The sequence below is a fragment of the Aptenodytes forsteri genome, unplaced genomic scaffold (genome assembly GCF_000699145.1).
Source record: "Aptenodytes forsteri isolate BGI_AS27 unplaced genomic scaffold, ASM69914v1 Scaffold63, whole genome shotgun sequence".
NCBI lineage: Eukaryota > Metazoa > Chordata > Aves > Sphenisciformes > Spheniscidae > Aptenodytes > Aptenodytes forsteri.
This window is the reverse complement of record NW_008794709.1, coordinates 3,338,157-3,364,593: the sequence shown is the minus strand read 5'-3', so window position 1 is coordinate 3,364,593 and position 26,437 is coordinate 3,338,157. Positions and strand designations below refer to the sequence as shown.

Below are 26,437 nucleotides of genomic sequence, written 5' to 3'. Positions count from 1 at the left end.
GGGGAATTTGCCATTTCTGCTAATAGAGCCTGTGGCTCTTGCTCTACATTGACCTGCATGGTTTGTCACACTAAGGAGGTCAGCTGTTGGAAGACCAGGCAAAGAAAATCTTGGCCCAGGCAAAGTTTTAATAAAGAAGGTTGTTTGGGTTTTTTCCCTACCTCTTGGGATCCCAAAAGAAAAAAATAAATCGAATCTATATCATTAATTCATCTACAGTCAGTTTACCATGGTAAAATGTGGAAGATACACTGCAGCTTAAGGTGTGTTTGTGGCAATATAAAGCTGTCAAAACAGGTGTTAAATGTCTATACCATGATGTTCTCAGATGTGCAGAAATAGTAACTTGGATCAAATCCCAACGCGTTAAGTGGTTTTACAGGGCACTGTTCCAGGTCCACAAGCCCACTGAGCACAATTTTGAATCTAATTTGATTTCTACTGAGCTGGAACTCTTGACTGAAGTGGTATTAAGTCTTTTCATTAGAGCAGACTCTGATAGCTTGTTTGTCTAATAGAGCTACATTTTCTATTTGTAATTTTTGCGCTTCCTCTACTGAGATCCAGTACTGTACTCTTAGTTTAGGCAGGTAATCTGATACTATTTATTTGCTCCTTAAGGCTTGTAAGTAGTAATGCTCTCCTTTGAGCATTAGAAGTCCCAACCTGTGGTAAAACTGTGTCTTGTATTGATGTCTGCTAAATAGCCATCTTGCCAAGTTCTGTATATTGAGTCCTTTCGGTGCTGTTTCATTACTGTTAGCAGAAACTTTTGTCAGCATTAGTGCCTGGAGAAGAGTGGAACTAATTATTAGGTTTTGGCTGTGTTTTGAAGTCTGTGTTAAGGGATACAATAAGCAGTATTTTTGTATTGTGTATAATACAGATAGAAAAGAAGTATTGCAGTTCTGCAACTCTCAAGATTTCCTGAAAGTATTCCTGCTGATGAAGCCTTTTTACAGTTCTGATTTAGGATCCATAGAAACAGTAGAGCCTAACTGCAATGAAACAGTCATGGATTTGTACTGCTTTAAGAAAAATGTCTTGTAGCCAGAGTTCCTAATTTGTCTTTTTATGTTCTTCTACAGGTGTTTGCCTTTGATCACTGCTTCTGGTCCATGGATGAATCAAACACCACAAAATATGCAGGTAAACTATTTTCCATATATTTGAGAGCGTAAGTAATTTGAGAACACATGAGACCTTGGGCTGTTGTTATGTGGAGTGTTTTTGCATTTTGTACCATGATGCTCAAGTGGCTTCACAGAAGCAGACTTCTCATTTTTACAGGGATTGAGTCATCTGAGTGCTAGTGCCTCAGTTTAGAAGGAATGCAAGTTTTAAGGTGCCCGGTGCACTGTTCAGGAGGAATGCTTTTACATCTAAGCCATAGTGTTCTTTTTTTATCCCCTGGAAGAGCCTTTTGTGAGGATTGTTTCTGTTACTTAAAACAAAATTTCAGTTCTGCATCAGAAATTACTTCTGACTAATGCTAGTGATTAATGTGTGTTTTCAATGCTCTGTGGTCCTGTGCACGGAAGAGGCATAAAGCATGTTCTCCTCAGATGGTGTGGTCATTTCAGGTCTTTCAAGTCATTCATAGTCTGATTGTTGAGCTCCCTAATGTTTTTGAGTGATCAGCTTTGTGACTCCTTCCTCCCGAAAGCTGGATAATCCAGGCAAGATTGTAATCCCAGTAGTTAATTTTCCCATAACTGGATTTGTGTATTAGCATATTTGTACTTTATAAGAGGACTTGTTTTGATAGAGACAGCTCTGAACACTGGGATTTCAAGGCTGTGGTTCATGGAAAGGAGGGAAAAAAAAAAAAAATAGCATCCAGTTTAGATATTCATATTATGAAGTTTTGTGGCCCATAGGAAATCTTGCAGGTTGATAGGATTAATTAGCTCAAAGTTTGAGATCAGTGGTCTAATAAATGAACTGTCATATACTTGTGTTAAAATATATCTCTGACTGCTGTAGCCTCTGGTATCAAGTCCCAAATCTTAGAGGTTGCACTTGATCATAGATTCCGCTGTATTTCTTACTTGCCTGAGCAAAGATAGGTTTCTTCAGGAAAAAAGTTCTGCATCGGTTCATCTTTCAGTAACTGTATTTGCACTGTGCAGGTGCACTGCGCAGTGTTAATAGTTCAGGCTGGTAGAGCCACTGGAGCGCGCAGCACCTCCTTTTGTGCCTGCATGCCTCCGTTTCCTTTTAAAGGAAGGAGGTGATGCTATGCATGCAGATCTTGGTCCCATATGCCTCGAGTGTGCAGGTGGGTGCTGCACCTATTGGGTGCACCATGGTGCTAACCCACTTGTAGAGAAGAGATGAACCAGAGAAACACCCCTAACCAGTTAAACTTGATTCTGTCTCAGTTTAACCCATCTCCAGGTGAATTCAGTGGGATTCTACATCTATTTATTTTTAATTTGAGTCAAAACTAGATTTCTCTAGCCTCTTTCAGAAGTTGTCATAGAATTCTTCTTATCTGAGAACTGAAGTATGCAGATGAACCTCTTGTCAGACCAGACTCCAGAAAGCTGCTGCCCGCATCTCTTGCGTTTTCTTACTAGCCAGAAAGCTATAAGGTGGCTTTTTTGCCCATTCCAGATAATGTTCCTGCCTGGAGAAAAAAAACAAAACAAAACTGTTATCCTTGTGTTTTTTTCGAAAATATGGTAAGAATGTGAACTTCAAGACTTGCATATAAAAAACCCCAATAATTTCACTGATTTTTTTTTTTTTTTTTTGTATGGTCTTGAAGTTAACTTGACTTCTAGCCCTCATGTTCTAGAATATAATGAATTTGGCAGAATATCAAAATAAAAGTAAAAAAAAAAAAAATCTGTTTCAGGCCTAAGTTACTGGGTTGTTGGCTTGTTCATTTGCTTGTGCATGAACTGATACTATCCTGTACTACAGTAGTGTTTCTTGTTTTAAAGCCAACAAAAGAAATGCCAAAATGGCAAGATTTCAGTTTTTATATATTTGTAGTATTAAGGTACCCTACGTCGTCTTCACAGCTTGGCCTAAATTACTGTACTAAACAAAAAAATACGATAACTGGTTTTGGTTGGGGTTTTTAATAATTCCTTTGCCCTGTGGAACAAACCCCCGTTGTTCTAGGCACCTTGCAAATATACATGTTGTCTATGTCCAGAGATCGTACCAGAGACTGTTAGAGAATTAACAAGCTTAAGACTCCAAACAAGCCACGTGACAGGCTGAGTTTTTGAGCTAAGCTGTAATTTCTTGGTTAGGTGCTGGACTACAGAAGGGGTGCTGATCTGGAAGCTAGGCAGATGCATTAAATACTCCCTGCCCAAAGTAATTCTATGTGGAAGCGTAAGTTTAATGTCATTGGCAAGAGCAGTGATGAGTTGCACAATTAAAAGGAAACACGTATAAAGCTTGAAAGCTAAGTCCAGAGTGCTTGTAAATGTAAGTAATATATGATCTTCAAACTTAAGTAAAACTCTTGAAATAAAAAAGGTATGTGAGAGAAATTTAATTACTTGAAAAACCCTTTTATCTGCATCACAGAAATACAGTGGAAGATGTGACAGTGGAAGGTTTAACAAGAGATTCTCAAGTACTAGACTACCCTATTGGTCATCGCTCTCTGTGCAAAACCAAAACAATGCTCATCATGCATTATATTGAATAGATCTATTGTTGTATATATCATACTATATTAAAGATTTTGTCAATTGACACGTGGGACATAGGAAAACTCACAGAATGGTGTGCACTACAGACAACATGCGTCTGAATTCTGTGTTGACTTACGTGGATAACTTCCATATTTTTATTTTTTTTTAATGTCAACAAAACCAAAGTTCGTGCTCTCCTGGAAATGCACCTTTGTTACAGGATCCTTAAAGCTATCACACATGATTATGGGCACTTATTGATATTGTTTGCCCAAGAACAAGATTCTTGTTTGGATAAACTTAATCGCATGGGTAACTGGTAACAAGTCTCAGGCTGTGGGGGAACAGGGCTGACCCTGAAATGGGATTAGCCATCTTTTTCTCTTATCTCACAGAATGGGTTTAGTGTATCTTAATCTTTTTTTGGCAGAAGTTAAGGCTTATTTTGTATGTACTAATTTTCTTTCTGGACTCATATTCAGGTAGTACAAGGGATCTTACTCCAGTTTAAAAGTTACCTTCTCTTTCCAGCGTTTGAAAACATGGGGATTGTTGCGGTGAAGACCGAATGCTGTGTATTTAGGTTCTAACTCATATTTCAGTAACTCCCTATGCACAAAGCGCTAAACTATCCTCTCCCCCCCACCCCCCATGATTATGGTACAGAAGTAGGCTGTTGGTAGCAGAATTGCTTTTTTAGCAATTTTTTTTTCCAGTGAAGTGGAAATTGGGTTCTAAATTCTAAAATGATCCAGCATTATCACTAACATAAGTAGTGAAGATTATTTTCATGTGAGGAAAAACATCTAGAGAGGGCATCTTTACAGCTGTCCTTGTAGGACTGTATCTCTCATGAAGACAGCAGGGAGTCTGGAGCACAGAAGAGGAGTAAGCTCTTTCACAAGACCTTTGTGGAACTGGTGCTTTGGTTTCAGATACTGCAAGAGGTGGAGACTCTTAAACAACTCGATATCCCAGTTTGGAGATTGCAAGATGCAGAGCCCCCTCTGAATTGCTCTTAAGACTGAAAATGAAGTGTTTATGTTAAAAGTTTTTTTTGTTTTAATCCAACCAATTAGCAGGTAGAGGAGTGTGTACTGAGGCGGTATGTTTCTGAGCAATTTGTGGCTACATTGTTCCAAGCAAGGAACTGTTGCAAACCTCTGGGTTTGTGCTGATCATCACATGCTAGCTCCTGGGCCTTTTTTCTGATGATTCAATTCTGAAAGACATAGTTGGGTATTTGGCAAGTATATGAGCCTCTTACCTGAAATGAAAAAAAAACAAACAAACCCAAACCAAAAATGGGTCAATGAAATAGATTTTTGAGGAGGGAGGGGAATTTGGTTATAGGACAGAAGAATGAGTTTGCCTTCATCTGGAAAAGGGATGAGCTTTGCCTGGTAGGCTATAGGAGAGGTGTTTTGAGAGTATGCAAAACAGCTTCTTATTACCATTTGTTTCTTGACTTGAATGGGTCAAGAGTCAGTTCATGGATAAGGACACACCTGCTTGCCTTGAAAAGCTCACAAACACAAATAACAGCTCAGCATTTTGGTGAAGGGGAGGATGCTGAGAAATTCTCAGAGACGAGAACAAAGAATTCTTTTTACAAGCCTAGACAACAGTAAGAGCGTATTGAAGTCTGCAATGAAGTGGATTTTTAAAAGGAAGAAAAGAAACCGTTCAGTTTGGGAAGGATTCAAGAGATGGTATAAATAACTACAGTAGCACTTTGGCAGGTCCATTCCAAGGACCCCACGCTGTCTTGACTTGACCGTGGAGTTTTCTTAAACTCCCTAAGCTGCATCACATTTGGCCTGAAATTTCAGGTCTGTGTTTCTGCAGGCTGCATTGTCCTGAGAGGCTGAACGCCTGACTTTGGGCTGAGCTATAATTTTATATGAAATATATATATGCTGACTACTGCTCTTCCAGCAGCTGTTTTAAAAGGAAACAAACCAGGCAAGCGGCTTAAAGAACGGTACACTTCTACCCTTGTGAAAGATTGTAAGTTGTAAGATCTGAGCAGACAGTAGAGGAGTGTCTGTCTGTTTGTAGTTCAGGCCTACCTATTTAACCTGTTACGTGAGAGAAGCCTATCCCTGTCTTACTGTTCCCTTGACTATTTTTTTTTTTTAGAGGACACTCTACGCAGTATGTAGGAGTTAATTTTGTGTCACACAGCTGACACCTGACCTCTACATTTTTTGGGAAACTTAGTTATTCAGTATGATTTTAGCACTGTACGGGTCAGGCACTTAAAATGTAGGTGTTGCGGCATCTGATTTGAAGCACTTGAGACCTTTTGGTGGATTAAAGCTTTGAACATTAAAGACTCCAGTGCTTTGTCAATACTGTAGTGTTAGGCTGCAGTAGTTAGATGATGCTAGCTGTTGTGCCTTTAGGTTCTTGTTAAGGTGAACTGTAGGCATCTTTTTTCCAATTTTAGAGAGATTCTTTTGAAACTGTTATCTAGCAGAGCTTTTAATAATTCTGATCTCCGCAGATCAAGTTTTATTTTAACTATTAGATCACGGAATCAACTGCAATTTACTGCTCTCAAGGCTTGCTTATTAAAATCTTCTGGGTTAGAGATTAAGCCGTAAAGAGACTTGACTTTTCAGTGTTGTACATAACAAGTTGTTGTTTGGTTCTAGCTGTTTTTGCCGTGTAAGTGAGGGGGTTTCAGGAACGCCAGTGATGTGTCACAGCGTTGCAGTCATGACCTAGGTGAATGAATCTGTGCTAATATGAGACAATTATCCCTATTTCAGACTGACAAGTTGTTGTGACCTAGAAATACTAGACATCTAAAAACCAGGCACTGAAACTAATTTTTGTTACAGTACATCTTGAATGTGTTTGTCACTAAATGAGCAGACTTTAGGAAAGACAGTAACTGTTAGCTGCCTTTTTAAAAGGGGGTTTTGTTGGAAAGGGTGTGGCCCTTTTTCCTCCCCTCTCTTCTCTTCTGTCTGCTGTCACCAGTCTAGCAAACTAGAGAATGTTTAAACTTTATTTGTAAATAGCTTCATTTTGCAGATTGTGAGAACAGATTCTAGGGTTCCTCTGCAACGTGTAGGTTTCCCTAGGAACACTGTCAAATAGGGTCTCCCGATTGGGGCTTCAGAAACCATAAAGGGATGATTTGGAGGAAGAGAAGGGGAAAGAGCATAGAGATATAAGAGAGAATACTTAAATATCTCATTCTGAAAATGATGTATTCTTGCATGTCAGGATATGTATTTATCTTTCTATTTTCAGGGACTTTTTCTTATCTTACATATTTTCAGAATTTAAATGTTCTAATAATTTATGCTGGCTCAGAGATTCCAACTAAGATTTTCACATGCAGCTCTGTGGGTAGATAATGTGAAGATTTTATTTTAGAATTGTTAATAATTTAATAGCTACTTTTAACATGTGCACTGCAATACTTTGCTACCTTTACTTTGTTTTATATTTTTGCCATTGAAATACCTAGCCATTTCGGTAGGTAGAGAACATGTGAAAAAACTCTTTAGCCTCAAAGTGCCATACTGAACACCCTTGATGCATAGTAATAGCACAAGCATGGCATTTGAAAGTTCCAGGAATATATGTAGGTTAAAAATGTAAATCTGAGAGGAGGATGGGTTTCCTTCAGCTTTCAGGTAAGTCACAGATACCATTTTGAATGCTGAAATCTTCAATATCTTTAGTATGGTTATTGCTAAAAAAGAAATGTTTATTATCTCGGTTTATGTGTTTATGGAAGAATGTCAGAGCGTTTGAGTGCTGAATATGTGAAAATATTCAGTCCTAAATGCTGATGGAAAGGTTCTTGGGTTAGTCTCCTGCTGGAAGTGGCCTTCTGAGGAGTTGAGAGTTATTCATTTCATCTTTCTTAGATGTTTCTGCTGTTTGCATCAGGCTTGCAGTTGCGCTTGTCAAAATGCACAGATAATGTCTTGAAGCTATGAAGACAGTTACAGCTGTCCAGTGAAAGTGGAAAAGGTTTTCAAATTGTCTTGACGTTGCTTTCCAGTACTCGGTTTCTTCAGAACCGAGTGGGCATCCACCAGTGTTTCTCAGGTTTTGATTAGCAGAGCATCCCTAACACTGGGTTAACAGGGTTTCCCACCTTGCAGCATTAGGGATGCTGCCATGTGCACGGTAACTAGAGTTATAGAGCATCCAGCAACATTGTCTGATAATCTTTCTACTAGAGTTATAGAGCATCCAGCAACATTGATAATCTTTCCCATTGCGTGATTCCAGGTTAACAGTCTTGCTCCTTAAAGTAGAGGAAACGATTATTTAGACTGTGGTCTGCAAGAAAAATTTACCAGACTTTGCTCCCTTTTCCTCGAAGGAGACAGGAGATCCTAGCCTGTAAGAATTAGCAGCTCGTACACTCATCCTGGGCTCCCTGACAGCCTTGGGTATGCTTTCCCCAGATTGACTGACTGCATGTCCGTCAGTCACCTAAGGCTTGCCCATGTTCTGAGCAGAAGATGGGAGAGGGGACGGGTGTTTCAGTGTCTGGCCTTTAGTTGCCTCTATAAGAGGCTATATGGTCTTAGCCAGCTGGAAGATGGGGAATCCCTGTCTTAAAGACAATAAAGGTCGGTGTAGGGGTAATCTTTCTGTTAACTAAATAAATTTAATTTTTTTTTCCTGTATTTCTCCCTTTTTCTGTAAATTAAGTTAGAATCGAGTTAAAACCCCTGCTTACCTCTTTGAACACTAGGTATCTGTGGAAGAAAAGTCCTGTAAATACGCAAAAGTATTAATTGCAGGCTGTATAGGTTTATTTAGCAAAACAAAAATGCGGTAGTGTAGACAATGGAACTGCATTACTTCTTTTGACTGTAAGTGCACGTAGACATAATTCTCTGCAATACAGATTTTGTAATCAGTTTGCAAACCCACTAATAAAATTCATGGGGGAAGCGGTAAGATTGCTTAATGAAAAATATCAAAATCTCATGGTTGATATGCTGCTACCCTCAACAGTGTACTACGTTAGCAAATGAATGAAATACCCATAATTGAAGTTTAATATCTTGTGTTCTTTTCTGTGAGTGCACTTAAAAACAAATTTTATTTTCTCCCGTGATAATTTGACTGGTTAGTATAAACATCATTCTTTAATGACCCATTTGCCTATGTTTGTATTGCTGAGCTCTTAAAAACTGTAATAAAACTATCATTTTAGAATTATGTATCAGTCTCTGATTGACTTTCAGCTTTAGTGTTGGCCGTTTGAAAATTAAATCTCTTCTGAAAAAAAAATCCAGCTTTGCCTGTGAGATTCAAACTGGGTTCCTTTCCTGGTATTTAGCAGTAAGAGGTTCTGTAGGTCATCTTACGGTTATCATGACTGTGCACTCTTTTATAAGATTTTGGTATCTGTTTTTTCTTGGGAAACATGGAGGAGGTTACTGTTTTATTGCTGGTCAGAAGTGAGTAATAAAAGTTTTTTTTCTTTTTCTGACAAATGGTTTTATTCTCCACTCAGAATCATTGTGGAATATATATGCTTTTTTCTCTTAATAATTATACTCAGCTTCAATCTTTGCTTGATTTTGTGTTCTTGTTCAGCAAGATGGTAAGTGGCTCTCTGCCTCTTTGATACTTAGTAACTTCAAAATGGGCCCTCAGCAGCCAGTTGGAAAGCAAATTTTTGTGTATTTTACGTTCTTATTAAAATCTTCCGCTGATAAATTTTCTTCATTCATTCTTTAGTAGTTTAACGTTCTCTATAGCTATTTCCATGTTGTTGAACAGTGCGCTCTCAGCATAGTTATTATAAAATGATCAAATGATCGTAAGTCGAATGAGAATTGAATGAATGTGCATGGGGAAGGAGATGGCGTTATTCCAGAGTACAGCAGGTTCTCCTCTGGTTTTAATTCCTGTATTTGACATTTCTGAACTGTGTTAATCCAGGGAGCAGTACCACTTTGGAATTTTAGAATTTCAGCTGGAAAGATACACAAAGACCGTTTGATAGGGCATTGCTGCACTAGTTCTTCCTTTACAGCAGAAGAGAAATTAGGTTAAAGGAAAATAAAAGTAACGTAGTACTTTTTAGTCCTATTTACATGCCTGTAAACCATTCCACAATCATTCCACAGGTTGTTCTGCAGGAATTTTCTGGGCTACCAATTACTCAAGGATCATAGAGTGTAAATATTCTCATGCAGTGTATAAATGTATAGCTAGATTTTTTTTTTAATGCCAGTATGTTCTATTTTGAGAATTATGGAAGTCACTATTGCATGCGCTGTACAAAATAATTTCTTGTAACTGACAACTGCTGAAACTAACTTACCTAAATGAGAGATGCAGCTGATCACAGCTCTTCAGAAACTCACCAGGCAGTGAATGCAAGTTTAAAACCAAACACCAGAAGGTGTATAAATGCTGTCCTTAGCTCAGCTCTGCTTGGTTTGGGTGTACACACAGCTGGTGTAATTCTCTGATCAGAACTCAGAGCAGACAACCCATTGACCTTCTTCATGGTGTACAAATTCTGGGCTTTCCTATTAAAAAAACCCCAACCACTATGCCCAGTTTCATCTTCTACATCTAAAAGATTGAAGCGCGTCTAAAATCTGCATGGCACAGGGAGACAATTTGCAGACTATGAAATTCTGCAGCTGATGTTTCAAACTATGGATTTGCCAGAATATATCCTCAAACAGCTCTGTTGAAGTCTCGCAGCCTCCTAATATGCATTTCCTGCCTGAATATCATCGGAATGCTTTTATCTTGGTTCCAGCATCACCTTGCCACGGGGTGAATCATAATAGCTTGCAGTGAAACTTGAGGCCAGTTTCCAAGGGAACAACTACTATTATTTCTAGGATGATATTTGTTGTACCTCTAATATCCTAGTTCGCTAATGGGTTTCATTGCAATTCTGTTACAGAACTCTTTTGGGTATAGTTTGTGATTAAAGAATGTATATTAATTGCAAAATTTACACTTAGATGTCTAAATTTTGTATTATTTATGTTATTTTTCTAAGCATTCAACTTATATGACACCTTTCGAAGAACTGCTCCCTTCACAGGAAAATCAGCAATATATTTAAACACAGAGGCAGCTGTTACACTAGTTCCAGGCAACAGTTTTGAACTTGTCACTCAGTTGTACATGAAATCATTTGTTTGTTCATCAGTGCACTCAATAGTAAAAAATAATTTGCAAACCTTTTTCTTGTTTTCAGTATATTTTAGTCTCTTACTCAGTTTAAAATAAATGTAAAAATAATTATTTTCTAGGTCAAGAAGTGGTGTTCCAGTGCCTTGGAGAAGGAATTCTAGAAAAGGCCTTTCAGGGATATAATGCTTGTATTTTTGCCTATGGACAGACAGGTGAGTCTCCTGTGCTAAAGAGGAGAACGCTTTTTGTGCACATGGAAAGTGGGAAGAACAAAACATAAATATTAAGCTAGATAATATTTAAAAATTGTATTTTGAAATATCATAATGTTAAATGTCAAACTTTTAGCACAGCCAGTGCTAAATGTGAAGTTCTTACAGCGGCTCTGTAAGTACGTTCCTGGTTACTACCTGTTGGGGCCGCTTTCAAAGTCTGAAAAGAGTAGTTGGTACCGAAGGCTTATTCAGTCTTTTGTGTTTGAATGTGTTCAAAGGGGTCCCAAGTAATGACCCCACTGAGAGAAACCTTGAAGATAATTTCTCTTTTGTTTACCTGTACCCTGTAGTCCAAAGAACAAATTGTCTGTCTGGAATAGCATGTCATGTTGTTCTGATATGAGCTTCTGGAAGAATAAAAAGAGAATTAAAATATGTGCTTCATGAACAAATGAGTAGCTCAGAAACTACATTCTAAACCATTTTCTTCTCCTTTTTTCCTTTAGGTTCGGGAAAATCCTTTTCAATGATGGGCAATGCAGAGCAGCTGGGTCTGATCCCACGGCTCTGTTGTGCTTTATTTCAGAGAATTGCTGTGGAAGAAAATGAATCTCATACTTTTAAAGTCGAAGTGTCCTATATGGAAATCTACAACGAGAAAGTCAGAGATCTGCTTGACCCAAAAGGGTGAGTAGCTTCACTCTCCCCCACAGCCTTCCTTATTTTTGTCTGAAACTATAAAAGTAGAGATAGCTTTTGGAAGTCCGTGAGAAGGTTTTTTCAGAATGTATGTTTATACGATTTCCTTAGAAAGGATTAGATACCAAACACCAGAAGGAAGAGAATATCTATGTAAAGCTTGTATATGAAGTAGTAACTGGCGTGGATCAATTTAAATATTAGGATACCATCATAATGATGCAAACAAATACTGTATGAAGTAGTTTACCACCAGAAAGCAAGACTATGTACAAGTAAATTCTGGGGTATTTTTGCCATATGATCCAGACCATATTCAGGTATGAATTTTCATCAACTAGGAGGAGCGTGAAGCTTATTTACAACTTAGTTCTCCTGGTTTAGACATTGAACTTTTTGAATGTGGAAGGGTAACACCTCAGAATATACTCATGGCACTCTTTCTTCCGTTTTGTCTACACAAAAGTACTGGTTAGGCTCTCTGGCTTGGAGATGACTAGACAATAGGTAGTTTGATAGGTTTGTTTCAGCTGAGCATTGATATGTGGTATATATTTTGATTCTTGAACATAATTGCACTAGGTGAAGAAGTATACAAGTCAATTAAAAAGGTAGATTAGAGACTTACTTGATATATGTCAATGAACATATGGAAAATGCAAGAAGAATTGATGCTTTAGCAAATTGCTGGGGAGAGGGGGGAGGATTTTTGTTTTCCTTTTTTGTCAGCATTCTGTCTGCCAAATAAGGCATTTCAGGTTTTGTTCCCTCCACAAATACTGGGGTGGGAGGATGCATTAAAAATAATTCATGTATATAGATAAAAACTGGTTAGATTAATTTGAGTCTTTATTGTTGATTTGAGTTAAAAACAATTTTGGAAGACTTTTTTCCTCCTGTTACAATTAAAAGACATAAATTGACTTCTGCTATATAGAAGATTCTTATAATTTCATACTATAATTTTTGTTTTTCAATAAAGTTCACACTAGTGGGCTGTGCATAAAGTCTACTTTATTCCACAGGAGTCGGCAGTCCCTTAAGGTTCGAGAGCACAAAGTGTTGGGACCGTACGTAGATGGCCTGTCTCAGCTGGCTGTTACGAACTTCGAGGTAAATCTAAACCAATGACAACTTTATAAATAACACCTGTGTACATAAGCAATAGGAATCTTAAAAGAGATAAACTAGTGTCTGTCCGAACATTTTGATTCTTGAGTGTTTATGGTCTCTGGCAATTGCAAAGATCTTCTCTAATGCTTCAGGAGTATTTATTTCATGTAAAAGCATTGGATTTGCCTTTACGTTGGTTTAAAAATATAATAGTGGTATCTCTTTATTTTGCAGTTTTCAATGCATATAGTATATACCAAGAACACAATGTTTCCTTGACACAGGAAATATGAGGCTTCCAAAATACGAATATTAGTCTTAGAGCATGAATTTCTTTCATTTTGTTGTTGAATACGACCTCTTATTTTATACAGGTATATTGCATGAGGAGCTACAACATGGCTTATATAATTCATAATTTAAATCATGACAGCATCTGAGCCCGCTTCAGTTAGCAAAACACATTCAAATAAATCAGTATTGTAGAAGCCAATGAACTACTATAGCTACAATGGAAATAATTAAAGCGGTGCAGTTGTATGAATTGCGTAGGCCTTTCTTTTTATGAGGAAGCTGATTTCAAAATGTTTTTTAAAAAAAAGTTCATTCTTTGTGTAATATGTGGGAACCATTTTGCTTTTTTATGGGGATTTTTGTTTTTCTGAAGCATCTGTGCATATTATGGAGTTAAAAAAACCCCTGCTTTTGCAGCTTTTATGGTGAATTGCCTACTTTGAAAGCTCACCTTTGTTAAAATGCTCGGAAATTTTGTTCATACCTAGTTTTTGGCTGATGACTTTTATGAAACTGTCTTGGAAGACTCAGCAAGTACGTATAGAGACTCGGCATAGTCGTCTTTGTTTTCACGTATGTGGGGAAGGTACAGGCTCCAAGTGAGGTAACCCTTCGAGCCAATTAAGTGAAGATAGTATTAGTGCAATTCAGTAAAGAGATGCATTGTGTTCACTTGTGTAAGTAGATCTGTGCTGGCCTGATTACTGGCATTAAACAATATGATTTGTAATGTGGATGTTGCCAGCATACTTCAGCAGCAGATAAGGAGAAGGTGCATTGAACGTAGTTGCTGGGCTTTTAAGCCCAGCACTTAAAACAGGGATGTGATTTCACGACGTTCTGTGGAATTACATACCCTCTGTACCAATACATCTCAAAATGTGCAAAGACTTTTCTCATTACTTCTACCTTCTTCCTCTCTCCTACACATACACACCCTTCCATCTAGATGGGGATTTTGTTCAGCAAGCACAATACTTGCTTTTATCCTAGCATCATTTTTTACTCTTTTTGCTCTAGGATATTGAGTCACTGATGTCAGAGGGAAACAAATCACGAACAGTTGCTGCAACCAACATGAATGAAGAAAGCAGCCGCTCTCATGCTGTATTCAACATTATAGTGACTCAGACACTTTATGACCTGCATTCTGGTGTATGTATTTCTGTTGATTAATTTATGAAGTTCTGGTGAATTCTTCTTCCTTCCTCTTCCACATACATTATCTGTTTAGCTGTGCTTCTACCTTTAATGCCATGGGGTCCAGTAATCAAAGTAATATTGGCAAGACTGTAAGATTGAGAGAACCCTGGAAGAGTGAGGAAGCACACCAGATAAAGCAAACAGTTGGATCACTTTTTAAGATTATATTGCCACCATGAAACCTGTTTTAAGTCTTAACTGTTGCTGAAGTTGATACATTTTAATGGCCTACTCTGCCAGTAAGGTTATTGATGTTACCACACTGCTGGTTCTGGTTCATTACTGCTTCAGCCCTTTACTATAAAATACATGAGTGACTCTTAAAGAGCTATAAAAACTCTGACAATTCCTTCTTCTCTCATATCTTGAATTTGATACTTTAACCTACATTATTATGAAGAACAGTGTTCTGTGGTGCCAGTGTCAGACATGTTAGCACTTTGTGCCGTTGTTTCTTAGCTGTTGTTCTTCCATGTCCCATCTGCGTAGAATTCTGGAGAGAAGGTTAGCAAGGTCAGCCTGGTGGATTTGGCTGGGAGCGAGAGAGTGTCCAAAACGGGAGCTGCAGGAGAACGCCTGAAGGAAGGCAGCAACATAAACAAGTAAGACATTGGCATATGCAGGTTGCAAAGCTTAATCTTTTAAGAATGACTGTTGTTTCCTTGGCCTCTTCTCTTGGTGTGCTTGTCACAAGTTAGTTCAAATAATAGACCTCGTCAGAAGCAGTTTGATATGGCTCTTTCAGCTGCTCTGTGCTAAATACCATGTGTTTTTTTACATTGGCGTAGGGACCCTGATTCATACTTGACTCGGATGAGGGCTGTATGAATTTTATCCGGAAAAAGTGACAGCAGCGCTCTTTAATTAAGCGTATACCTGTTGTGATTCATTTATACACCCTGTCCCCAGGCTCATGTGTTTGTCTCATCATCTGCTCAAGGAAGAATGCAAAGTTGCAGAGTTGAATGGCTTTGTTCCAACATGTATTAAAATACGTAAGAGCATAATTCACAGTTTAAGAAAACCAGATCAGAATGAAGCTGTGTTAGTTTAGCATTGCCTTGGGCATTTGTACTCAAGCAATGACAAGTTTCAAGGCACTTTTTTACTGTAATTACTGTGTTATTGCCCAAAAGCAAGAATTTAGCACATTATTACCGCTGTCTTAAATATACCAATTTTCCTGGGAAAGAAAGAGTTTAACTGTTACATTAAATTGAAAAAGCAGTAGCTTTTAATTTTAAAATGTTACAAAATGTTTTGGTATTTTAAGTTAACAATGACAGCACAAAGTGTGTTTGAACAGCATTCATGCTTAAAATGATTTTAAATTACCTCTTTTTAGAGTTTGAACGGTTGCTCTTTTTAGCTTAATTTCTAACCTACTTTGTGTTTAATGCATCATATTGGTAGCCATGCTGGCATAGTCCTTGTGAAACAAAATGATGTGGCTCTGTTTGCCTAATGGCAGGTATTGTACCTTTATGCCACAGGTTACTAGTTAAATTCAGATTGGTTTTACAAGAAACTGTATTTGTATTTTGCATAAACAAAGGTGAGATTAAATGTTTCTTTCTAATTCTTGGGGAAGAATTCAAATGCCAACTCTCCCAACAGCTATTAACAAATTGCAAGTGTAGCTATAGATAACAGAGAGACTTCCCCTTTTTTTTCTATTAGGATGCTTACTCAGTGTTAAACTTTTAGGGCATTGATGCAGTAAGGGAAGGTTGTTTTGCCCATGCTGAACCTCTTTAACAATACAGGACTTCAGAAGCAAGCACCAAACTTTTCTGTAAAAGATATTTTAAAAACAAAAGTGGACAGCTCTACGTTTTCCCATCAATTAAATTTTTATATGGTATAAATCTGTATTACTTAATCCATTCATTAAGCCTTCTCTATTTGCAATCTCTTTTGGAACTGATAGGCAAGAGAATTCTTAGTGCTGTGCTTGGTGTCTTCTGTTAGACTTTTGCTGTTACTTGGAGCTTTAATGAAGTCTGACTTTTACTGGAAGTCTCAGAATTGGTATACGTGTTTTAATAGACTAGTTCTTCAGAGAACATTGTGTATGATCTTCTTTTGGGTGTGATGCACCTTACTTATTAGGGAAAGGCAATAATCTTTTCTGGAGTAATACAGAATACTTAAACCATACACTTTACTATGTTGGCTCCTTTTTAAATTATTTTTTTATTCTTTTATGAAAAAGCAGTAACTTAGATTAGTACCATGTGCTATGTTTAACGAGATCAAAAATAGAGCTGCTGAAATTACCTGGCAAATAAATTTGCTTCTTGTGCTGTGTTTTGTTGCCTCGAAGAAGAATGTGGAAATGACATACCTGTTTATGTATTCACAAGACAGGGAAAATGTACCCTCAGCTGTGCATACCAAAACTGCGTAGTGTGACGTTCAGCCAGCCTCAGCAGGTTTCTCTGCTCTTCGTTTTCTGCATGAAACCTGGCTAGGGCTCTGGCAGCTGCTGCTTCCGTCCCACAACTCATCCTGTTGTAAACACTCTTTCCTATCTTGGGACAGCATGTTGCAGAGGGGAGGCGATGGATTGCTCTCCCACTTACTGAAACAACAGAGAGTTGTGTCATTTTGTTAATATCTTCATAAAGTTGTAATAAAGATTACTTCTGTTTTTTCTCAGAGCTGATGCAGAGTTGCCTTGGTGAAGGTGCAGGGTGTCTGCTTTTTATTACTGAGGTTTTTGGGGGACTTGCCATACCTCATAGGAAAGCTGGATGTGCTTGTTCCTCCCCGGGATGTGCTAGTTCCCATACGGAGCATAGAAAGGCAGGTGCTTAACAACTCTTTGTGGTGTAGTCAAAGAATTTCTAGAATACAATAGTAGGAGGAAGCAGAATAAACAAGCTGTCAATTAGTGGCTAAGAAAAATACTTTCTGTGAACAGTCTGCAATTTTAACTCTGATTAGTAAAATCATAGCTGTCATTTTAACTTGAGGATGCAAAAAGAAGCCTTTAAAATGTAAGCGGAGGAGGGAAGGAATGGGTTGGGACAGGTCTGGCTCCAAGCTGATTTTAGGGAGTTTTTTCGTATTCAGAGTTAACTGATAGAAAGGTGGATTCTGCTCATTGAAGAACTTGGTTGTAAATTGTACAGAAGTAGCTTGAATGGGTGTCATTTAGGGATAGAGTTGTTCCCTGCGGTGAGGAAGCACCACTTCCCTTCGAATGCCGCTGACTCAGGCCCGTGGTGGGAGTGTGAGAGCTTCCCGTTGCCCACTAGCAAGGGCAGCCTGGTCGTGCCTGAGGAATAGGGACAAGGAAAACAAAGTGTGCAGAAATGGCACTTTTGCATGCTCTTGCACCACATAAGTTCACTCTGCTGCTTCTGTAACTGCCTCGGTCTGCCGTGCGCTGCGGGCTTAGGCCTTCTGGTTGATTCATTATATAAGTATTGTGAGATAGGATCAAAGTAGTGACAGATCTCTGATGCATCATTTAGCATGAAGCAATGCAGCCGATGAGTCCTGTAATTACTTTGGGCAGCCATTTCTTTTACTGCTTTCCTTAAAGTCTTTAAACAGCGTTGTATTATGAAATCTCAAGCAGAATACATAAATGACTCCAGTTTGGCTTTTACTGCAGGTGTTAACAGTTAGTTTAAAATAAAATCAGTATTTATAAGGAGCAGAAATATTATCACGTTTTTAATCCTGTGTTAATAAACTGTAGCTTATAATTTCCTGCTTATTAAAATGCAGTGCCCATAACTCAAAATTGGTGTTGCAGCCCTGTTGTGAAATAGTTTTCAGTGACAGGCCTTTTTGAATCCCTGTTCTTCCTATCTCCCTTCTGACTGACGTTTTCTTCCCCCTCCCTCAGTTTTTGGCTTCGGTTTTCATGTTTCCCGTCATTTAAAGAAGGAAAGAGGAATAGGAGGAAAATAGGCTAGGGTGATTTTTTAACTTTACGCTCCTTGAAGGTGGACTCCGTTGGGAGTATGCTGGTGGTGCTTTTCAGTTGTGCTGTAGGAGGTTGCTACGGAGCAGTATACAGCATCCTACTGTTTGTTCTCGCATGTTTAGCATGCTGTCACCTCTGTCGGTGGAGACCGGAGATTGGAGGCAAGAACCAATTCTCCCTCCCCCATCCTCCCCCCACAAGCTTTCAGAGGTTGTTAGGCTTTTGTTTAGGTCACAAACTAAAACTAACGGTCCTTTTTGCTGTGAATTTTTCAGAGGTGAATTGGAAATTTATCCCACAGACAAATTTTCCCAAGAGAGCACTCTATTTTGTGATCAAATTGCCTAGCCTCTTGTTAAATTTCTTTTCCTTTTAATTTTGCTTTCAGGTCTATGCTATATCTTCATACCACTTTGTGCTATACGCAATATGGGACATCTTTTGTGACGCATGTAATGATTCTTGTTACCTTACCCTCAGATGTATCCTTGAAATATTCTTCTGCAACGTTTTTGTCATTTTCTAAATGTTATTTCTGAACCACTGGTAGTTCCAAGCAGCACTAAGGCTCTGTTACAAATATTGTGCAAACGCTGCCTATCAGCTAAAATAGTACTACTACTTTGAAAAGAAAGCTCAAAAGGACAGAGTGGAACAGTACAAATAAAGATTTATTTGACTATCTAATTGCAATGCTGCTGAAGTTTTCCTTGGTAGTTATAAAGAGTAGCTGGATAATTGGGCATGTGTATGACAGACCAGTATGCTCTTGGGCTTCAGCACCGTCTGTTTTAAAACCCTTTAGGCATCTGTTTAATGTTCCCAGGCTCCTGAACCAGCTCATTATCTTAAACATACTCACCCCAAGAGCCCCAATGTCACTTAAAATTTGCACAGGGTTGTATAACAATTGGGTAACACAATGCACATATGCTTTGCACAGATTGCTAATACAGTTACCCCTGTTGGTAGAAGTGGTACATGTACCAAAATGAATGAGTTATCTGTATTTTCTTCATGATTCCAGAGTGGTGTTTGGGATGTGGCTGTGTGCTAAGCAATTTGGGGGCTTTTCTCTTTCATGCTTGTGCAACATTTTTGTAACTGGGAGATTGTTTGGTCTGTTCCCCCCACGAGAAGCTGGTGAGGCTCCATCTCAATTATAAGTCAACCCATTTGTCAAGGGACCTCCTAATCAGTACCTTCTGATGAGCAGTCTTCCATTGTCATGTGATGGCTGATAAGTTACTGGTTCACCAGGCAGACTAGTTCTCCTGGGCCATAGCTGGCTTTGTCTTGAAGGTGCCTCCTTATGGCTAATGAATTGTTCAGTTTTAGTCTGTTGTTGAGCCAGTGCTCTTAAAACATTGTTTCTAGATACAGGGAATTCTTGCTGTGCTGCCAACACTGACTCCTAACAGTGTCATGAGGCAGTGTCCAAGATAGAAAGACTTTTAGTCTCTGAGAAAAGGTAGATGTCTAATCAAAGGCAGTCATTCTCCACGTACTGAAGCAGGCTGCTTTGCACTTTTCAAACTATTTAAAATACCTGAATATTTCAACTTAATCTTCCTGGAACTTGGTCTTAGTACCAGATGAGATGAGACACTGTAGATATCATTTTTTTTCTTCCAAATATGTAACTTCAGTAAAAACATTGCCCTTTTTGGAGCAAGGCAATGGGCGAGCTGATCTCCTGTGGTCATTTCCAACTTAAATTATTCTGATATTTTAAAAATTGGATGTGAACTTCTGCAGAGCATAAATTAAACTCTTCAGCAGATCCCCTTTTCTGGTTTTATTAAATCTACATTTGGAATATGTGTTAAAGTTGTTCTACTGTGTTGCGTTTATAGATCACTTTCAACGCTGGGCTTGGTTATATCATCACTTGCTGACCAAGCAGCAGGGAAGGGGAAAAACAAGTTTGTGCCTTACAGAGACTCTGTACTCACTTCACTTCTCAAGGTAATTAATATTTTCCATTCACCCTGTTCATAAGATGTTGGCTTAATAGTTTGTCGGATCATTGTAGTTTTTTTTGTTTTTTTTTTTGTTTTTTTTTTTTTTTTTTTTTTTTTGTTAAAGAAATGAGCTAAGGAGCTCTCAAGGCTACAAGTTGTTCCAAATAATATGGACAGCTAAGTGTATCTTGTGTTAATTCTATGTAAAGTCCTATTTGGCTATTTTCAGTTATAGTGGAATCAAAGCTGGTGGAGGTGGCTGGAATTGTTCACGGATCATGTTTGCATCCAGAGTACCTTTCAGTGTTTAAATAGTAACCTTTGTATTTTAAGTATCTTTGTAAAGACATTGTGTAGTCTCAGAAGAATTTTTAACTGTCAAACTTTCTGTGGATGCACTCTACAGGACAACTTGGGAGGAAACAGCCAAACTGCCATGATAGCCACAATTAGTCCAGCAGCAGACAACTATGAAGAAACACTCTCTACTCTGAGATATGCAGACAGAGCCAAAAGGATAGTTAATCATGCTGTGGTGAATGAAGATCCAAATGCTAGGGTCATCAGAGAATTACGTGAAGAAGTTGAAAAACTGAAAGAACAGCTCTCACAAGCTGAGGTAACATTATTCACAGTACAATGTAAACTGAGTTTCCCAAGGAAATGTCAAACTCTGGCTGGAAGACTAGCTTTCTTATTAAGTCTTACAAAATGAGAAAAGGAAGTGTCTTGCACTTTTTTTTTTTAAATAATTAACCTTGTTTCCTGAAATAAATCCAACATAACGTTCGCTTATTTCTAATAACTTTTAAATGAGGACAACATTGTCCTGATGGTGACCCTTGTCAGAATAGACTGTTCGTGAAGAACTTCATGTCAAGCAATAATTGATGCGGCACAGATAAGAGCTAGAGTACAACTTCATTCTGTAGACTTACTAGCAGAATTTTTTTTTTGCATTGATGGACTATATAATTTTATGACATCAAATGGAAAAGTGTGAAAAGCCGTAAATCTGGTATTGGACCACAAAATATGTGGGACGTTTCTCTCCTTGACATTTGTGAAAATCTGTAAAAAATTGTCAAAACTGCAACACCGAAACCATCAGCAATTTGCTTTACTGCCTTAACAGTTAACACTGTGAGATTGCTGCTTATCTTAGATTTATACTTCTAATTGGAGAGTAAAGTATCAGGGTAGGATAGTTTACTTGGTGATATCTGAAGAAATTAGGCACTGTACTGTAGGAAAATATTTTTGATCTTTTTAGGCAAGACACAAAATACTGGTGGAAAAAGAACAGAAGTGTGTCTGAAGGTAAATTTGTGTGGTGTTTAAACTTCACATTCATTTAAGGAATAATGTTCCTTGTATGAACAGTTCCTTACAGGCTGAAATGGGAAAATCTGCTTTAAGAAAAAGGAGCCATTCACTTTTTTCGTAAATAAAAATCTGTTTTAATCCCATATTTTAAATCAGAAAATATTATTGTAGCATGTTCTTAATTATGTTGGCAGACTGTGACTGAACACAATCAGTAGGATGGTGTCCAAAGTCTTACTAATTTTTTTTTAAAAAGTTTTTTCTCTTACACGTTCTGTTAAAAACAGTTATATAGAGTTATAGGCCAGCCTGTTGAATTGTTACTTGGGACTGGATGTATTCAAACCCTTTGCTTTTGTTCCTTATTGTGAAATGAGAAGCCTGTGTTAGCTCCAGAGCATGCCTTCCTTCGAAGGTAGTCAACATGGTCAGAGATACTCATATAGTGCAAGTCAGCTGAATTTCATGAGCTTGAGTGAACTGTGCTGTCTTCCCCACCAGCTATTTAGAATTCCTCTGGATTTTTGTCTTTTCCCCTGGTTTCTGGTTTGTTTTTTTTAAAGTCTAAATTTCATTAGAATAAATGTAGCTGTGTCATGATATCATTGATAAAAGCCAATACTTGATTTTAAAATAAAACATCAAAATATGTTTGGGCAGCTCATATATTTTTAAGACCACAGTGGGATCTTGGATGTGTTTCCCTTAAAGTGACTAAGAAAATGAAGAATTACAGAAGAATCAGAATTTTGGGCGGTATTTGTTGCTTTTGCTTTTAGTGACTTCTTAACCAGAGAAGGAAAATGTGTACGTGTATTCACTAATGTTTGTTCATTATTATTGTATTTAAAATGACTTCTGGGTTCCAGTGTACTTTTCTATCATTTCCATCTATAGCTTGGAGAACGAGTATTGTTGGTTTTCCTTTCCAGTCCTAATGTTTGAGAAGCATGCTTCGGCGTAATCACTGTTTAAATAATAAAAAAAGAAAGGTGGGGGGGAAAACCAAACCCAACCAGCCAAACAAAAAAACCCAAACTGTAGCAAAGCAAAAGACGTGTGATCGAGTAGATGCTTTAGCTGAATTAATAAGAACACTGCAAAAGAAGAAACCTAAACTGTGGCATGCTATTTTCTAAATTATCTATGGCTATGATTATCTTTGAAATAATTGCAACTGAGACCAGTTTTTAACTAACGTAGAGGTTCAAAGCCACATTGTGTTACTTATGAGTAGCTCTAATAAAATCAGTAGGGCTGCTTAGGTAAGTAGGTGCTGCTTTGGGGAAGGAGGTGTTTTACTCTCAAACTTTTTATTGTTTGTGAGTAAAAATAAATTCTGTTAAACATATGGTACTTGACCAATGTCTTAAGTTCTGTTTCTGGTAGCAATACACAGAATGAATGTTCAGCATGCGCATCTTCACCTTTAGTTGCTCTGCTTTCATTTACTTGCTATACTTGTCTCTACATATTGCAGCAGGCAAGATTAACCTATTTTTGTGCTTGCAGGAGAGGCAAAGACAGCTAGAGAGCATGGGAATTTCCCTTGAGTCTTCAGGTATCAAGGTTGGGGATGACAAGTGTTACCTGGTGAACCTGAATGCAGACCCTGCGCTCAATGAGCTTTTGGTTTACTATTTAAAGGTAAGAATGTGAACAGGATGTTTACACAGAATGAAAGGACACTTGTTTATTATTTTGAATATCTGTCTCAATTTGTTATTCAGAGTGTATCTAGATTTTTTTTAAGACTAGTTGCAGCAAAATAGGATAGGCCTCCTCCTACTGTTTAGGCTTTTGTTCTCCCTTTGCAGTTCAGCTTCATTGTTTTCCTAATTGATCTCCTGATTGTCAACAGTGGGAGAAGTGCTCCATGTGTGCCAGTGTTGAGATAAATTCTAGGTTTTCCAGACAGGATGTGAATAGAATTGCCTTTTGGACTGAACTTGAAGTGAGAGCCTTGTGTCAGATGCTTCTTTTTGTTAGTGAACTGAGGATTGCTTTAAATATTCAATGAGTTAATCATAAAGAGATGATGTTTAGTAGGAATCAGTAAGAGTAAACATAGTCTTTGACAGAAAAGTGTAAGAAAAAGAGAAGGGAGGGGGAAAGCACTGTTAAAAATTTACAGAAATGTATTTTCCTAGTACCACTAGCTTTCATACCATTCTGTTCAGCATAGTCTCGTGTCAGAGTGAAATAGTGTCAAATACAAACCTAGTAAGTTTGTAAGGAAATGTGAGCTCCTTGTCAATAAGATATGAAAGAGTATCCTGTCTATTTTTATAGTTGTGCTTTAGTGGCTGAGATAGGGCTTCTGTATTTGAACAGTAGCAAATAAAGCACAACTTCTCTAACAACAGCAAAGTAAAGTATTTCAGCAGAATTTACAATACAACTTGAAATTATGTAGAGATTAGTATGTTTAGTTGATTACTGTATAGCTGTTTTCTGAAAAGCAGTCAACTCTGCACCTTGTTTTACTATCCATGTTGCCCTCTGTTATATACGCCTATATGACATGGCTGGTTTTCTTCACTATTTGCATTTATTGTTTGCATACAAGCATGGTCTGAGGATATTTTAAAATCAGAATTTGTGTGTCAACTGCTTTATTTTCCTTTATCTAAAACTGTATGAAGATAAAGTGGAGAGCAGAAGAACAGTTTGTGTGTGACCTTTACAGTCTTCAAATCTGCTGTGGCACCATTTCTGCTCTATAGAAGTGCTTAGCAAAGGAGAGCACGTAGATTGTGCAGTCTCAGTGCTTCAGCTAATATTTTCTTAGTTATCTAAACAGTGATAGTTTGCTTGTCTCTTAGTAACAGCTTATTTTCTAGGATCACACAAGAGTTGGGGCAGATACCTCTCAGGATATACAGCTCTTTGGTATAGGAATCCAACCAGAACACTGCGAGATTGATATTGCTTTAGATGGAGAAGTTACACTCACACCAAAAGAAAATGCAAGGTAAGGAAGATCAGCAGCACTTTCCAGTGAAGTATTTGCTTTTCTTTACCAGAAGATAACTTGCATGCATTTTTATTTTACATAGTCAGAAGTATCTTACATTCTGATCAATGAGTAGCTTCAGTATAGGTGACTTAAATGGATACTTAGAAGTGAAATTCAGCAATAAAGCTGAGATTTCCCCACATGTGTACACACCCACCCCCTCTGTAGCATAACAGGCTATCAGTGGTTTGGCTCAGAATAAACCGTCGCAAGAAGGTATTCAGTAGGAATGAGGGACCATTGCTTGTCTGTATCTTGGGTGGTAAGAGGATCACTGAGACACTGCTGGCTATCCTGACCCGTGCAGTGGGACAATAGACTGTCTTGATGGGGGAGGATAAATTGTGCCTCGTGAGTAGTTCCTGTTGTAAAGCTCAGTATTTTGTGAGAAAGAGGTGTTTTAAAGATCTGAAGATCTTTAAATTCTTTTCCAAATCTTTAATTACTGTTGTGTCTAGTAAATGTGTAGTGTGAAGTCACGTTTCTCCTTTTGTTTCTACTTCCATATTTTAATTATTTTTCATTTTGGGGGCACTGTGGCCTCTTGGGTGGAATTGTAGATGTCTTTGTCACTTCATCTTCAATGGCAAGTGATAAGCAGTACCTTTTGTCCTAGTTGATAGTCATGTTGCTTGACTGAAATCTGAATATCTAAATAATGTGTAGAATAGTATTAGAATGAGAAACAGAAGTTTGAGACACAGCTTTTTAAAAAAATCTGATCTCTTTCGTTCTGCCTTCGGTAAAATACCTCTTAGCATTTGCATTTTTCTTCTGCAGCCTACAGTACAAAATTTCAAACAGATGGGATTCAGACTTGTGGTGATAGAGTTACTGTACTGGAAATCAGTCATTTTGACTGGCAAGAACCAAAGACACATGTCAGTGGAAAAAACATACTTTTGTTTTACTCGTGCCTGATCTGCAATGCTTAAGTAGCTGTTCTTAAGATACTGGTGTCAACAGAAATTTAGTTACCAGAATTTAATTGGGGGGGGGGGGGGAATCTGGTTTTAAATCAATTGCTTACATGTCTGTGTTGACTTACTTGAGAGAGACAGCTGAATACAGAACACTGCATCTGAAAAGTCTTTTTTCATTTTACTTAAGTTTTTTTTCCCTTTCAAATAAAATGTTCTACTTTGTGACTCGTATATGCAAAAGTTCAACAGCTCCATTTTTCCCATTTTGTGATTGAAACTTAAATACAAAGAAACCTAAATGCAAATACAGCAGCATACCAGATGTTCACAAAAGTAGACCCTTGTTAATAATAGAGACTCCATTTGCTGAAAGAATGAAACTTCGATCTAAGGGTCTTTTCTTACGCGTGAATGCTGAGTATGCTAACAGTATGTTTTACAACTGTGTTGACTAACTTATATCTTTGAGAGTTTTATCAGTAGGATTTGCATGCAACCAAGTTTACAGGCTGTTCATAAGAAACAGGCAGTGACCCAGTTTGAGAAATGGGCATTTAAAGAACACCGTGCAACTAAAAGCAACCTTGTCTGTATGTTCAATGAAGAGTTCTATCAGCCAAAGCTGGAGGGGAAAGGTGCTTTGTGTTTAATTCTGACAGTAGAAATCAGACAAGTAACTTTCCTGTTGATTCTTTAGTGAGAACCTAGCAGATTTGTGCATCATATGATACAAATCACTGTCTGTAGATGGGAGAAGCAGTAGATCTTGTAGTTACTTTTCAACCTTTTATTTTTAGGATTTCACTGAAGTTGTATTTTCTTCTTTCAGATCCTGTGTAAATGGTGCACTGGTATGTTCTGTCACTCAGTTATGGCATGGAGATAGAATATTATGGGGAAACAACCACTTTTTTAGGT

The 26,437-nt window shown here is 37.9% G+C and overlaps 1 protein-coding gene across 1 annotated transcript in view; it reads left to right on the top strand.

Moving 5' to 3' along the window:
- Nucleotides 1–26,437, top strand: part of KIF13A (kinesin family member 13A) — a 115,597-nt gene that overhangs the window by 52,502 nt on the left and 36,658 nt on the right. Inside the window, 11 exon segments of the mRNA XM_009273740.2 lie at nucleotides 1,089–1,149; nucleotides 10,940–11,032; nucleotides 11,542–11,722; nucleotides 12,760–12,847; nucleotides 14,162–14,296; nucleotides 14,834–14,946; nucleotides 20,144–20,255; nucleotides 20,658–20,870; nucleotides 23,090–23,224; nucleotides 24,421–24,551; nucleotides 26,349–26,435. Of these exon segments, the coding sequence (XP_009272015.1) occupies nucleotides 1,089–1,149; nucleotides 10,940–11,032; nucleotides 11,542–11,722; nucleotides 12,760–12,847; nucleotides 14,162–14,296; nucleotides 14,834–14,946; nucleotides 20,144–20,255; nucleotides 20,658–20,870; nucleotides 23,090–23,224; nucleotides 24,421–24,551; nucleotides 26,349–26,435 (1,349 nt within the window).